Below are 16,060 nucleotides of genomic sequence, written 5' to 3'. Positions count from 1 at the left end.
TTTTTTTTCTTTCTTGAATGATTATATTATAAATTATTACATAAAATTATTTTCTAACCAAACAACATTTTGAATATACACACAAGGCAATATATTTAGCTTTTTGAAGAGATTCAGGGTGAAATTTGTTAAGAACAAATTGTTGAAAATTAATACTTTGGGGGCATTTCATTGTTACGTTCAAGGTCTTCTAATATAGTTAATAAGTCGCTCTTATCAGCTCTAATAGACTTTCTTAACTTGACTATGTGAGATATACGAACAATGAGGTTACTTTTGTAAATCTTTGTAACCAGTAGTTTCTGAGGGACCTTGGACAACTTGTAAATACTTGTAGGTTTATTTGAACTTTTCTCTAATTCTTGAATCTTATGTTGAGTAATTAATATTATCTCAATCGCCATATTTATAATTTTAATTACTTCCCTTCCTTGATTAATTAGAAAAGGAGAGCCGGAAAAATTACTAATATCAGCACTAATGTATATTTTCAATTCCATTAAAATTTTCAGATAATTCGAAATAACTCTTTGCTCTATAAGATAGAGCTCTTTTGCATCGATAAATTTAATTTGAGAGCATACATTCAAAAATAATGCCTTTCTTTTTGGGAATTCGTGAATAACTTCAAACAGAGAAGCACTTCTTCCTTTATCCATTATATGTTCGGCAAAGTAGTTCCTGTAGTAATTCAATTCAGAAAGGTTCTTTGAAAGGTATATTCTAAATTTAATGTCAGAAGATCTTGGAACACAGTTTGATGTTGAAATAATCTCATAAACAATTGCCACAAAAAAGTAATAACGCCTTAATATATTCATACATTCAATTGCTACATCGCATTCAAAGTTATAGGAATTTCTACTTTGGATGAGATTTTTTTTCAAGCCCAAATCTAAGCCTTCTTTTTTTCGTAAAGCAAAGGCATTTATTACAATAATATATGAAATTAGAGAGGAAATAACGTATATATATTTCATCCTGGTTTTTTAAGATTTTAAGCTGGTGTTTTCATTTGCACTCTTAATTTACAACAAGGGGAGCAAAGTTATTCTTTTTTGTGTTCTACCCAAACATCAATAAATTCCTAACTAAATAATTAATTCCCAATTGTGAATATTATTTCTAAAATTTTTGCATAGAAAAAAATCAAAATTTCCCCTCATTTTAATACATGTGTTGATTTATATTTGTTACTTTATTTTTTTGGATGACTATTAGTAATAAATAGAGAACATAATTTAAGCGGGCTTTTTAAAAATAGTTATGAATATGTGCAAATTTGGCATTATTTTTGAAAATGCCTATGAATAACATGAGCAATTGGAAGACAGATTGTTGGTATACTTTTGTATTAGTTATTTCAGGTCCTTTGAGTTTTTTGTCTTTGGAGAATACCACCAAGGTTTTTTTTTTTTTTTCACGGCAAGTAGATATTGCTATTAGTATTATATTAAAGAATAGATGATTGAATATAGAGTAGTCTTACTCACTTATCTTGAATTATTATTTTATACTTTTTTATAATTGAAAAATAAGCCTTATATTCACTTTGTGACTCTTCTTAAGCTTTACGTTAATTTTTAATTTACATGCTTTGTAAATTATTCAAGTTCAGCTCCAATTTTTAAGGAGATTTTGTAAAATAATAGTCATGCTAAAAATTCTAGTAACAATATTTCCTTACATTCTCATTATTAGTTGGTTTCAAATCATTTCATTCACGGAAAAAGAAGTAAAAATATGGTGATAGTTGTATATTCGGCTATCCTAAAAATAAACTATGAATTTAGGAGGAAAAAGGCATTATTCAGTTATTCGATTAGTTTCAATTAAACACAATGCTATTATTCAAGAGGATAAAAGTGCAAGAATAATTAACCAGAGTTTAAATCGAGAACGATTAAGACTCTCACATCAACAGTATTCACTGTACTTAAAACTATATTACAAGGATTGTATAAAACTATGATAAAATAATATAAATTAATTTAGGAAGTGCTTGTGTGGTTCTATGAATAACGAATTTAACTGGGTTATTTGAAATAACAATGCTGAATTTCCTCAATTTTACCCCAAATAAAAAAAAAAAGAAAGCAACTTGATTTAATAATTTTAACTCCAGTTGGCGCCAAAAGGTAACGAGACAGAAGAACCAATGGGCGGGAAATGTTTGAATTTTTTTTTGAAAAATTATGAAATGGCAATGGTAAAACGGGGAAAGCGAACATAAAATACCCATTTTAAGTAAAATTATCTCTGGATTTAGAAACAAGTAAAAGGCTCGAAAAGCAAAGCCAATAGGAGGTAAAAATTAGAATACTGAGAATTTTAGAACGAGGTTTTGGTCTATTAAAGGTTCTTGTTTAATCACACTTAATGAACAGAATTTTCAGTGACTAGGCACAGAGTCATATTACAGAAAATACGCATTATTTATTAAAAGAAGTTATTTGTGGACATAGAATTTATCAAGATGTCTAGTGATCATTTATCTAAGCAAGATGCAGATAATTTGGACTTGACCAAGTTAACTCCAATTACTCCAGAAGTAATTTCTCGTCAAGCAACAATAAATTTAGGTACAATTGGACATGTCGCTCATGGAAAATCCACAGTTGTTAGGGCAGTTTCTGGAGTTCAGACTGTTAGATTCAAGGACGAAAAAGAGAGAAATATTACTATTAAATTAGGATATGCAAATGCAAAGATATATAAATGTACTAACCCAAATTGTCCACCTCCTCAATGCTATCGTAGCTATGGATCAAATAAGGAAGATGAACCAATGTGTGAAGTTCCATCGTGTAATCATAAGATGCAGCTTCTCCGTCATGTATCTTTTGTGGACTGTCCTGGCCACGATATTCTTATGTCTACTATGTTAAACGGAGCAGCTGTTATGGATGCAGCACTTCTATTGGTAGCCGGTAATGAGACATGCCCACAACCACAAACTTCTGAGCACCTTGCAGCCGTAGAGATCATGAAGCTCAAGCATATTATTATTCTTCAGAATAAAGTCGAATTAATTAAAGAAGCTCAGGCGCAAGAACAATATAAACAAATTAAGGACTTTGTTGCCGGTACTTCTGCGCAAGATGCTCCAATAATACCTATTTCCGCAGTCTTAAAGTTTAACATTGACGTTCTCTGTGAATATATTTGTACACAAATTCCCATTCCTATTAGAGATTTTACATCATCACCAAGAATGATTATTATCAGATCCTTTGATGTAAACAAACCAGGAGAAGATGCTCAAAATATGAGAGGTGGAGTTGCAGGAGGATCAATTATTAAAGGAGTTCTCAAGATTGGAGACGAAATTGAGGTCAGACCTGGTATCTATAATAAGGATGCTGATGGAGAATTTACTTGCAGACCAATTAGATCCAAGATTGTCAGTCTCTTTGCTGAGCATAATGACTTGAAGTACGCAGTTTCAGGCGGACTAATTGGAGTCGGAACAAAAATTGATCCAACTTTGACAAGAGCCAACAGACTATCTGGACAAGTTCTTGGACATCCTGGTTTCTTACCAGAAATATACGACTCTATTAATATTACTTTATATCGTATGAGAAGACTTCTAGGAGTGCGCGCCCATGATGGCTCTAAAGCACAAGCTAAAGTGTCTAAACTTAGAGAAGGTGAGCTTCTTATGGTTAACATTGGATCCACGACTACAGGAGGAAGGGTCACAAAGATTAGAGACGACCTTGCTACCTTCCAACTTTCATCTCCTGTTTGTTGTAGCGTAGGAGATAAGCTCGCTATTTCCAGGAGAGTTGATAAGCACTGGAGACTTATTGGCTTTGGTGACATTATCTCTGGAGATACTGTCAGGATCATTAATGACTACTAAAATATATTGGCGCCATATTTTTTAATATATTATTAAGGGTTAAATTTTCATTTTTACAAGAATCTTCTCTTATTCTCTAGTACTTTTTGTTTTAATATTCTTTTTTTTTCTATTCTGAAGTCTGATTGCTTTGTCTGAATGTTTAGAAAATTACCTTGCCTTTTTTTCTATGTTTCTCATTTTTTCTGGTGCCAGAATGTGTGCATGCAATCTGCCAATTAATATCAATTCTTCCAGCTCATTCAAACAAAACATTAAAACCAACTAAAAAAAGGATTTATCTCACATACTAAGAGGAAACTAGTAAAGAATAATCATAATTTCCCTCACAAGAAGAGCCACATAGTAAACTCAAGGTTTAATAAATATAGAAAGCTATATACAGATTAGGCGGGACAGCAAGCTGAGATACTAATATTAGTATATAATATATAATTCTCTGATGAAAATGAAATCTAAGCTAGTATAGAATACCGTCTTTTTCGTCATTGTTAGATACAAAATCCCCCCCTCTTTTTATTAAAGAGTAGGATTCAGACTCCTCTGTAGATTTGAAAGCATTAATAGAGGATAAGTGTAGTTGGTGAATGTCAAGTGAGTAGCTTGAAATAAACACCATAGTAACAAACAAAAATAGATACTGGGAGCTACTAGCAAGAGCCATTCTAATATAAAAAGAGTGGTTCGCCCTCATTTTAATATTAAAATCTGCCAAAAATGAGTTAAGATTTGGATAGTTATCATTGAACAGTCTTCCACTTCTGAACTTGTTCATATAATAATGTGAAAGAATAAATGTGGATATTGACCTGATAAGGATTATTATGACCATAATAGCAGAACAACTCATTTTTAAAATACGAGATAATCTGGAAATCACTGGCCTCCTGTATATAAATACATAAATCGAAATAAGTAATGCATGGATAAAGGTAAAAAATGCAAACAAATTACTTGGTGAAATACTTAATAGTGCATTGGCAAAATAATATAATGTTCCTGATGATGTACCAATATCATTAAAAATTACTCTTCTGAGATTCAGTCCGAATGGAAAAATTAGAGCTGAAAATGCAAAAAAAATTGCCAAAGAGAGAGAAAAAAATGTGATTCTCAGATTCCATGTTGCGATAGCTCTATGAAAAACTCCCTGTTTAACACGGATTAAATTTGTTGAACCAAAATTATTGGCTTCATATTCATCAACATTTAAAAAAGTTTCATTTTCTGTACAATAATCTTCAGCAGGACAACGCTCATTTCGTCTACTAATTGTCTTATTTAACATCTTTTTTTGATTATGTTCCATATAATAATTATGGCTCCCTTTTTCAGAATCAAATTCATTGGCGCTATTCTCCATATTAGCCATGAGTTCACCAATTCTTGAGTATCTCGGAGTCACCCATACTTCAAGTGGTTGTGGAAGGTGATAAAAAAGCAAATGGTATAACATTGGAATTGATAATACAAATAGAACCCATGAAAATAGCAATCCAAAGATGTATATATACTTTTCTGGTGAATGGAATAGTCAAAAAGTAGGTGAAAGGAAGAAATAGTTTATAATATGGTAAATGAGAGAGAGCTGCCGAAAATATATGGCATACAGTAACGGTGATGATGCATTGAAAACATGATAATAAAGGTAGGAAGTAACTATATGGACATTCAAGAAGAATTCTAGAAAGAGCAATACATTCTCTTGGTATAGATATACTCCAACAGCATCTTTTTGTGTTATTATAAACTTGAAAAAATAAATACTGAGTTCTTGAAACTCTTCCCTCCTTCATCCCAACTTTTTGAATATACTTTTCACCATTTTCCATGTTATTCTTGACTATAATATCTTATTTATATGCGTATACATATATATACATAAATATATATATATATATACATATATATATAAATTAATACACATATATATATATGTACGTATAGTGAATATTAGATGAAAACAGAAAGATTCAGTATCTCTATCTGATCATAATATAATATAATGATAAGCAATTACTTCAAAACTGTTTATATCCAGAGTTTAATTCCCATATAACTAAAATAATAATAGATGATTGGATATTTACTTTTTGATATTATGGTAAATATTTTCAATTTGATATATATTCTATTGAATAAAAAATGCCAGATTTAGTAAAATAGACCAGGTACTATAAATTCTGAGGCAATCTCACAGTAGTATTTAATTCAAAAATAGGAGGTAAACTTAAAATCAAACAATATTTCAATATTATGAAAATTAATTATTATAAATATATATCTCCAGCAATACTTTCTTTGTCCACAAATTAATTTAACCCGTTTCACTGAACCAAATATATCGCAAAATATCTGTTTATATAACTCAAAAATAGGTGAATAAATATTTTTGCTACTTATTTACCTATCAACTCTCCTTTCTAATACTCTTTTTTTTTATTAAATTATTTCTCAATTTAAAAAAAAAAAAAATAACTTATTTTTATATTATCTTACAGTGTCTGTTTATTACTGCTTATTATTATATACATCTATGAGGTTTCTACTTAATATTTTTTTTATTGATCTAGTTTCCCGCCGTAAATGACCGCCAAATTATGATTATAAAACAAATCTGATAAGAATCAAATATCAATGCTTTACTAATGTGGACATTTTTTTTTCCTCTAAGTTTAATTTGAAATCTAGCTACAGATTATGATTGAAATTATACTGAATTAATATGGCGTCATTTCTCATTAAAATTGGATTTGAATGCTCAATAATTGGAATAGAATAGTGAACCCGCTGAAAAGTTTCATTATTCGGTAAAAATTATTTTACTGGAGAATTAACCTTAGTTCAACACAGATAATATCTTTTTAGCATTCACAAATTAGTATTATAGTGTTAGATTTTTGTAGAGTAGTTATTAGAAAAGTACCAATCGAAAAGCTGTTAAAATTTAAAAAAAGATTAAATATACATGCATTATAAGCAAAAGCAATTGGCCTTGCATGTAAAATTTCTAGAGAATACATTTCAAATATTAATAAAGATGAATTACGTGTCAATTTTGAATGTAAAAAGTGTTATATACATGCGCGGAAAAAAAATGTGCAAAGTGTGGGGATGGATGTAGAGATAGGCCTAAATTTTGTGGACTCTAAATTCACTGTTTAAATTGTAAATTCCAACAGATTCATTAGAATTTTCGTCAAAATCACACCACTCGAGTTCTTCTAAATTAATGTTTTCAAACTTCTTTCCAGAATTCGAAATGACATTGTAACCAAAGCTTGGATTCCACTTGGTTAAGTTGATTCCTCTGCAATCAAAAGCTGCAACAGGAACTAGTTTGCCCTCATCTTCGCTAGTTACTTTCATTCTTGATATGTTATTTAACTTGATGCAAGTAATTGTTGATTGTCTCTTATCGGATTCCCATTTCATTGCAAAATTTACAATGCCTCTGCTATTTTCCATCTCAATACTTTCATTAGGATCAACAGTAATTCTTTCTTTAGTTAGTGAGCCTGCGCTTTGTTCTATATCAAAACACCATGTATAGTTTTCTGGAAAGATAAGTTCTTCAATTCCCTCAAAATCTGCTTGTACATACAAAACAAAGACAGTCATTTCAATATACAATTTCTGAAATTTAAAAAGAGAGATGTTGTTATTTAAGCTTAATGGATTCAAAACCAGTAGTTAAAAATTAACTTTGAAAACGTTCAAAGCTTAATTTGGTTTATAAAATATAAATAATTAAAATGGCGCCAAATGAAATTTGTCAAAATTGCCATAATTCTAATAAATGTATTAAAGTCCTCTTAAAAATAGTATAATTAGCATTGATAAAGTGTTAAGAACTACAATAAATATATAAAACATTTCAGAAATCTCAAATGAGTTTTGAGTTATGCGTAAACTGGCCAAGAGATTTAAACAAAGCAAAAGAATTGATTCTTAAAGCTTATAGTTTTGGATACCTTGGTATTGCCTTTAATAATACTCTGAATTTAGTAGAAAAATGCAATAAGTTAAGAAGTAGCCCAAATAAGAATTCAGTCAGTGGCAATATTCTTAGCATCCTGGCTAAAGAAGGACACGTTTGTCCTATTCAATATATTCAATTAGAAAAAGAAGAACTTCGTGGCCTGAGAAAAAGAAGTCTTATTGTCAAGTCAAATAGTGGTCCATTAGTTCCTAAAAATGCATATTTACCTCTTAGCCTTTCCTGCCATAATTTTGAAATTAATAAACAATTTGGAAAAGAAGATGATACATCTCTTGACTTTTTTCAACTAAGAAGATTAAGCATAGTTTTTGATAATCCTGATTGCGTTCCTTATATAAATGCTTTATCCAGGGGACCATGCAATGAATCTTCTGATAGCTGGAGCAAGGCTATATTCTCATCAGTACCAAATCAACCCTACGATTTGGTCTCTGTAAGACCAACCACACAAAATGCATTAAATTCTGCAATTTCATCTGTAGAATGCGATATCATTTCTATCGATATTTCATCTGCTCCAAGACTTCCATTTATTATTAAACGCCCACAAATTAACCTTGCAATCTCCAGAGGAATCTTTTTTGAACTTGATATCTCACAATGCATATTAAATAAAGGTAATTCCAGACGTAATTTTTTCTCTAATCTTAATACACTTACCAGACATGTCCCTCACAAAAATATTATTATTACATGCAATCCATCATTCCCATTGGATATTAAGACACCTATGGACTTATCCAACATTTGTCATGTACTTTTATCGCTGGATTTTGATAGAAAGGTTAAAGTCAACTCATTTGACTTTATTAATAATAATGCTATTAAAGCCCTTGCTAAAGGAACAAATAGACGCTCATTTGCATCCGTTATTCTAATTAACAAAAAAGAAGAGCATCCTGATCAAGAAATGGATATTTTATAGCGAAATATTCAAATTTATCTCTTATTCATTATACTTCTATTATATACCAGGAATTTAAAATTCTGTACAACCTAATTCATCAAAATTTACATTTTATAGTTTGTTTCAGTATTCTTTATCTGCTGTTATCCACAATTATAAAATAAATAGTACTTTCATATCTAAATGTATTCTTTTTTCCACTATCTATTTTTTCCAACTTTTCATGTAACATTTAGATTTCCCGCCTGAATTTCATTTATTTGGCATTTTAGGTATCCAATCGAAGGAACATTAGGCGGGTAAACATGCGCCAAAATCCGAAATGTATAATAAGACTATTATGAGGGTAGTAAGTTAAATTCAGAGAAAAATTTAACAACTAATTGGGGTTTGAACTTCATATTTTACTCTGGCATAGAAAAGGAAAGGATCAATTTTGAAAACTCAAATGTCGTTTGGAATTAAATACCTTATTTGATCTCGCTCCATTGCTTACATATTTTATTTCATTGTATTAAACCATTTATTATTGAATAAACTCAAGCTCTAAGAGATAGCGGAAATACAAATAAAATTTATTTATCAATTTTTGAAAGATTTATTCACTCAGATTAATTTACGTTTTATAAAATGCAACATTGACTATTATATAATGTAATAAATACAATATTTTATAATATAAATTACTGTTCAATTAATTTTTTTTTTCAAGCTTTATAAATCGTTTTATTAGTAATTAACAATTTTGGAAACAACTTAAAATTATTATTTTAGTTTATCAGGTAAATTGAATTTGGTAAAGTGTCCATTAAAGGTTTAGCAAAATGAGCTCTTCAGATTCTTTAAATTGTGAAAATGTAAATAACATTGAAGAATTTGATGTAGAACGCTCTATACATTCAACAAAGTCACCTTCTGAGCTAGATGATGATCGGAATGAAGACATTACTGGAACTATTGAAGCTCCAAATCTAAATATTGAATTAAATAGTTCTTTGAATAAACATAATGATGAAACGAGTTCCAATTCCACAACTTTGGAGAAATTATCAAAAAAAAAGAGGTTCAAGTATAAAATCGTTTCTAAGTTTATGAGTTTGATATCTCATAGAAGATCTGGAAAAGGGTTTAGCAAAAACCATTCAAGAAGAAGATCTCAGAGTATTAATTATAATTTAACTTTACCAACCAATTCTTCTTCAACTTCTACATCAAGACACTTTTCATTTTTAAGAAAGCTTTCAAAGAAGAATCGTTTTAAGAATGATAAAACCAACTCGAAAAATTTAACAAATATTGAGAGTTCAATTGAGAAATTTGAAAAATCGATTTCTAAGTCTTCAATAAAATTGAATTTTAATTCACTTAATAATATCTGCATTGCAGAGGATGTTGATATCCAAGTGATGGAAGGTCTTGAAACAGCTTGTAATTTTAATAAGAAGATTTCAACTGAAGGGAATTTTAAAAATTTTTTTGAAATTATTCCAACCAATCCAAAACTTGATGAAAAATTACATGTTAAAGATGAAGATAAGAGTTTTGATATATCAAGTAAAAATAGACAAATAACCAATCCAAATATGATATGTAATGATAATAGTAATATTAATATTAATAGCGAAATTAATATTAATACTATAAATACCTTACTTAAAAAAAGAGTTTCGATATTATCCAAGCCAGGAAAATTTGAGGAATACTTGAAATTGAAGTTTGAAGAGCTTGAGGAAACTAGGAAAATCTTGGGTAATTTTCTAAGAAGATATGAGAAAAACAGGAATTTTTTAGAAAATCGCAATATAGATCCTTCCAATTTGAACCAAAAGCAGCTTAACAATCAAAGATTACGAATGTATGCTCGACTTGCCAATAAATTGAGTGAAGTTAGTTTTGAATGTTTACTTAGCAAACCAAATGAATTAATGTGCCAACTAGTTTATAATAAAGATGGAGTTCGGGTTTGGAAGAAGGAACACAAATCTGGAAGAGTTTTGCTTCGTACAGAATTTATTGTACCAGTTGCTCCTTTGGATTATGTTGAATATTCCACAGATAGCAATAATAGAAGAGTTTATGATAATAATACTGTGGATCTTAAAGTCGTTGAAAATATTGCACCAGGTTTAGATGTTATGTATGTTGCAACTAAAAGAATAGCAACAGTATATCCACGTGATATTGTAAATATTCGGTATTTACATGGATATAATATTAAGAATGGGTTCAAGTTTATGAGCTGGAATGATTTAAGCGCTTCAGAAAAAATTAATCAAGATGAAATGATGTGTTGTTCTTGTTCTTGCTCAACTGAACACCCTGATGCGCCAGAGCGTCCTGGATATGTTAGAATGGATTTATCAATTGGTAGTTATATGGCAATCCCAATAAAAACTCCTTTTGGTATTTGGAGTAACGTTTCAATGTTCAATGAAGCAAGTCCAAAAGGGTGGATTCCATCTTCAGTGACTAAAATGATAGCTGCAAAAATGGTTCCAGGTTCTGTTGAAAGTATAGTATCATCAATGTTAACTTATTATAAATTTCCTTTCAAAAACAAATTAAATCGTCCATTCTCTGGTTTTTGCTATAGAGCCTTATCGACTATATATGTTGATCAAAAGAAATTGGAATTAAATTGTAATACTCTTCAAGATCCAATTATAAATAGTAAAGGGGTCAGCAACGGTACGATGAATTTTATTAGTGGTTCTAAGAATAGCAAATCAAATTCAAAGATATCTTTTTTGTTAAATAGACCACTTATAATGAGTATTCAAGATTTTATTGCTACTTATAAATCCAACTCATTTCAGGAATTTATTGAACAATTTAATAGTGTACAAATAATTAATAAATACATTATTTCCGCTTCATCAAGTATTTTGTCTTCATGTAACTCCGACTTACTTAGCTCAAGCACTGATGCATCCAGAAATATTAGCTTAGAGGTTGATCAATCTAAGTCAATAGAATATAATGATGCCGATGTTAAACAGGTTGAGCATAGTTCAAAAATTTCTATGTGCAATTTATCGTTGGATAAACTACCAAATATTACTGAGAAAAATGGCAATAAAGCTTTTTTAAATCAAATTATCTCAAGCAACGGTGCATTACAAGACTTTTGTTACGATTCATCATTTGAAAGACCAAGTTCTTTTGAATTTTTTGAAGTTCCTCATAATATCAATAAAAAGCAAGACCAAAGCAAAGCAATATCTCAGTCATGCAGCAACAATATTTTCGTTTGTTGTAATCAGATTAAGACTAATCGAAAAAGAGTTCTTAAATTATTAATGAATTCCTGTAAAATGTATCAAGATTTCGGGGCTTCTTATCTAACTGATTTCAGTGACATAGCTATTATTTCGCGATTATTATCTTTAGATTAAGCCGTAAATTAACAATATTATCTATTACTAATGATCCGTGCGGGCTTTACTTGCATGTCCACATGAGTGCATGTAAAGGCCGGTATAGAATGTCCGCATAGTAAAAAACACGTGTACACATGCAGGGGGTGTAAACCGATTCGCAAATATTTTCCGCGTAATTGAAGAACGAATATTTAGAAAGCTTTTCTTCTTATTTATTACGATTATTTTGATCTATTGTTTAATATATGAACACTGATTGATCAGATCTAACCGTCCTTTTTTTTTTTTAAATATTTTAATTTAATTTTCAAAAAGAAAACAACTAAGTGATTGTTGGTGAGGTTAGTAGATATTAATACACGGGCTATATTAATAAATAATCGAGGCTAAGTATATATTCCTCAACTGAATAGAATACTTGTAAATTGACAGACAATTGTTGAATTATACAAGGCTATATTCAACACCTCTCTAGATAATAATTTCAGGATGGTTTAACATTTATAGAAATTGATTGTGATGTTGTCTATTGCCATGGTTAGGGCCATGATGATGGTGATGATGATGGTGATGATATTGTTGTTTGAGGGATAATCCAAGATGAGCATTCCTGTTATGATTTAAATTACCACTATGGCATGAATGATGTATCGAGTTTACACAGCTAATTGCTGAATTACCAATAATATTACCCATATTTGAGGTATTAACTTGTGAATTTGCATTTCGGTGGGCTGCAATGTGACATTGCTTACTAGTTGTCGTAGTTACAACAATACCCATTGGTATACTTCTCATTTCATTTTGGTAAGGTTGTATGGCTTTGCAAGAATCGTTAGACATATTTGGGTAATATACGTTGGTTTTTGTTGAGTTCACCACATTAGTGTTATCTGCTGTGGAATATCCGGTACCTGTTTGGTTATTTTGGCAGTTAATTCCAGAATTATCCTTATCATATTGGCAAATACTTGATGAATTGGACATTTCAAGATCTAACTTGGTTTTTTCAGAAATTGCATTCTTTTCATTGATCAAAGCTAATTTCTTGGAATATTTCATCTTAAGTTTTAGTAAGACAATTCCATAGGCAAAGCTTAAAACTGAAACGATGAAAGAAACTACTGCAACTATTATTGCCTTGGTGTAGTATCTGGACATTGATGCGTTTTCATCCAAACAAAATGATTCAACTGCTTTACAAATGTCATAAGCGTAGATTTCGTCGTTTCCAATAGCTACAGAACAGTCATTTGAAACTACAGATTGGAGAAGACAATCCTTTTTATGAGTAAATTCTTCAACCACTGCAAATTTATTTGAAAGGAAAATTGAAATAAGTCCACCAACACAAGACATTGCAGATAATAACATAAAATGCCATGGTTGAATGAATTTGTATTTCTTGCATGCAGTGTAAAATGAAAAAAGCATGGTATATACTCCAAATATTAAGAACATGACCACACAAATAATAGCAACTGTTCGACTAACTAATCCTGTTGGTATTGTCGCAATCCACTGAATATATTCGCCATTTGAGCCCTTAATAGTACCTTTTATTGTCTCAGTAAGAATATTGTCAAAAACAAGAGGTCTATATTTAATGGCAAATGAACAACTAAATATCAAATATAGCATTGAAAGAGAAACAGTAAGGAAACACATTAACCCTCTCATAAACTTATATGGTGCTGTATTGGGTATTATAGAAATCTTTGATTCATTGTGATTTTGTTTGGGCATGTTGTTACACTTGTCTTTAACGGAATTCATTGTTTAACTAATTATAATTAATATCCACAACAAAAAGTATATTAATGAATTTTTCTCCAATATCAAGTTTTTTTTTCACTCGAAATATGATTTTTCTTTTTCACTTTATGAAATTATTGCGTTTTCCCACTTACTTTTGGAAAGTTCCTTCAATTTCAGAACTTTTGTTTAACCAACTTTATTTATTTTCCCTGGTGTTGTTCAAAAGTTTCCTATATAGACTATTTTACTTAAATAGAAGATATATTATTTTCTATTCAATTTGTTCCCTCTTTATTTTCCTAAATTATTACTTGTTCATTTACTGTGAGAAATTTAATAGTGATCCAGGTACCGCCTAAAAATTATTGTTCTTTTTCTTTTTATTATTTCTCCAGATAAATTCTCAAGTAAATTCGTTTCGGTGATTTACTATATTATGTAATTATATTTATTTTTAATAATAATGTTTCTTTTCTTTACTAAATTAACTAGGCTAATAAATAATAATAATTTATATATATATATATATATATATATAGACAAGATCACAAGTATATTTAATACCTGAAACTATTCAGAATGTTACCGCCTAAATTACATAAAAAAAATGTATACATCTAAATAATTCAAAATCTTAAGTTATAATTTAAGAGGTCCATCAAAACAAAATAATATGTTAACTTCTGAACTAGATTGCTCTCTGACATACAAATTTAACTCCTTTTTATTTTATCCTTCATACTTTTCATCCACTCTTCACGCTTTAATGTCAAAAGTTTACCGCCACCTCCTCCCCACTCCTCTTTACTTTATATGGATTTTAGACTAGTACCGACATGTTTTGGCGCCACATCTGGCGGGCTATGATTAAATGTCAAATTCGAAAATTAATCTATAATTTCAGTTAAAGCAGAAACAAAATAACTTGAATTTATTGAAGGGGTTGTTTAATCACTTTTAGGAGGTTGAACTAGATCTGTAATACTTTATTTAATATATTCAGGAGGAAGGAATTTTTAGACCTTAGGAAAAAGTTTTATATTTTTTTGTTTAAATGACCCAAATAAAATAATATGAGTATTACGGAAAAAAAATGAAAGACAGAAAACGAACACCTAAGAATAAAGGAAATGAAGAGATAAGTTACCGTGGATTTGAAGCGTTGAGGCCCAGCATTAGTGAGGGAAGTTTGGATTTTATACAGAACCACCTTGGATTTAGATTTATGTCACCAGTACAGGAAGTAACTATTCCAGAGCTCCTTACTCACAAGGATGTTGCAGTTGAAGCTTGTACTGGTTCAGGAAAGACCATGAGTTATTTAGTTCCAGTTGTTGAAATCCTTTTAAAAAGTCAGATTCAGTCAAGAGGAATTTCAAATTTTAATATGGGTTCGCTCATATTAACACCAACTAGAGAATTATCAACACAAGTATTTGAAATCTTAGAGCGGTATTTAGATATTATTAATCAATATAGAGAAAAAGGAGGTTCTGGAAATGTTCTAAAATGCTTAATTTGCATTGGGGGAGGAAATATTAATAAAACATTTGATTATATTAAACAAGTTGCAGAAGAAGAAGCTTCAGAAGACAATAGTAAATACTATATATTAGTCGGTACCCCTGGCCGTATTTTTCACTTATTTGAGAATCTAAAGGATGGATTTGACTGGAATATCAAGTCTAGCTTGGAAATACTCATCTTAGATGAAGCTGATAGGCTTTTAGATATGGGATTTGAAAATCATATTAATATGATTTTGCATTCAATGCCAAAGCAAAGAAGAACTGGTCTATTCTCTGCTACATTGAATTCACAAGTTCAGAATCTTATTAAGACAGGTCTTAGAAACCCAAAGTATATTAAAGTATCAATATCCTGTAATAATCTTGAAAAACAGAATACTAATGAGAAACAAGAGACTTCAACATCTATAGAAGATGCTGAATGTGATATTAGTGTCCCAATTGGCCTAACATGTTTTTATGTTGAACTTAATCCGTTGTTAAAGATTGAATTTCTAATCAGATTTCTGCTTAATATGAAGCGAGAACTTGAATCTGGAAAACAGATTAAATGTATTAATTTTTCCTAACTTGTAGATCTGTGGAGTTTTACTTTAAAATCTTTCAAAACTTTTC

General features: G+C 30.0%; 8 protein-coding genes across 8 annotated transcripts; 4 read left to right on the top strand and 4 right to left on the bottom strand.

Annotated features, from left to right (window-relative positions):
* Nucleotides 1-149: 149 nt before the first annotated feature.
* Nucleotides 150-980, bottom strand: Chro.30200 (hypothetical protein). Its single annotated transcript, XM_661744.1, has 1 exon — nucleotides 150-980. The coding sequence occupies one exon, from the start codon at nucleotides 978-980 to the stop codon at nucleotides 150-152; it is 831 nt and encodes a 276-aa protein (XP_666836.1).
* Nucleotides 981-2,476: 1,496 nt separating this feature from the next.
* Chro.30199 (translation initiation factor eIF-2) lies at nucleotides 2,477-3,868 on the top strand. Its single annotated transcript, XM_661743.1, has 1 exon — nucleotides 2,477-3,868. The coding sequence occupies one exon, from the start codon at nucleotides 2,477-2,479 to the stop codon at nucleotides 3,866-3,868; it is 1,392 nt and encodes a 463-aa protein (XP_666835.1).
* Nucleotides 3,869-4,328: 460 nt separating this feature from the next.
* On the bottom strand, nucleotides 4,329-5,324 carry Chro.30198 (hypothetical protein). The annotated part of the gene is made up of 1 exon (XM_661742.1): nucleotides 4,329-5,324. One exon carries the CDS (start codon nucleotides 5,322-5,324, stop codon nucleotides 4,329-4,331), a length of 996 nt encoding a protein of 331 aa, XP_666834.1.
* Nucleotides 5,325-7,000: 1,676 nt separating this feature from the next.
* Chro.30197 (hypothetical protein) lies at nucleotides 7,001-7,489 on the bottom strand. The annotated part of the gene is made up of 1 exon (XM_661741.1): nucleotides 7,001-7,489. The coding sequence occupies one exon, from the start codon at nucleotides 7,487-7,489 to the stop codon at nucleotides 7,001-7,003; it is 489 nt and encodes a 162-aa protein (XP_666833.1).
* Nucleotides 7,490-7,758: 269 nt separating this feature from the next.
* Chro.30196 (ribonuclease P (30kD)) lies at nucleotides 7,759-8,796 on the top strand. The annotated part of the gene is made up of 1 exon (XM_661740.1): nucleotides 7,759-8,796. One exon carries the CDS (start codon nucleotides 7,759-7,761, stop codon nucleotides 8,794-8,796), a length of 1,038 nt encoding a protein of 345 aa, XP_666832.1.
* An 806-nt stretch (nucleotides 8,797-9,602) lies between these two features.
* Nucleotides 9,603-12,173, top strand: Chro.30195 (hypothetical protein). Its single annotated transcript, XM_661739.1, has 1 exon — nucleotides 9,603-12,173. One exon carries the CDS (start codon nucleotides 9,603-9,605, stop codon nucleotides 12,171-12,173), a length of 2,571 nt encoding a protein of 856 aa, XP_666831.1.
* A 486-nt stretch (nucleotides 12,174-12,659) lies between these two features.
* Nucleotides 12,660-13,934, bottom strand: Chro.30194 (hypothetical protein). Its single annotated transcript, XM_661738.1, has 1 exon — nucleotides 12,660-13,934. The coding sequence occupies one exon, from the start codon at nucleotides 13,932-13,934 to the stop codon at nucleotides 12,660-12,662; it is 1,275 nt and encodes a 424-aa protein (XP_666830.1).
* Nucleotides 13,935-15,009: 1,075 nt separating this feature from the next.
* On the top strand, nucleotides 15,010-16,014 carry Chro.30193 (hypothetical protein). The annotated part of the gene is made up of 1 exon (XM_661737.1): nucleotides 15,010-16,014. One exon carries the CDS (start codon nucleotides 15,010-15,012, stop codon nucleotides 16,012-16,014), a length of 1,005 nt encoding a protein of 334 aa, XP_666829.1.
* Nucleotides 16,015-16,060: the final 46 nt, after the last annotated feature.

Source organism: Cryptosporidium hominis (genome assembly GCF_000006425.1).
Source record: "Cryptosporidium hominis TU502 chromosome 3 CHRO013090, whole genome shotgun sequence".
In the NCBI taxonomy this organism is placed as follows: domain Eukaryota; phylum Apicomplexa; class Conoidasida; order Eucoccidiorida; family Cryptosporidiidae; genus Cryptosporidium; species Cryptosporidium hominis.
This window is presented reverse-complemented; position numbering and strand designations above follow the sequence as displayed.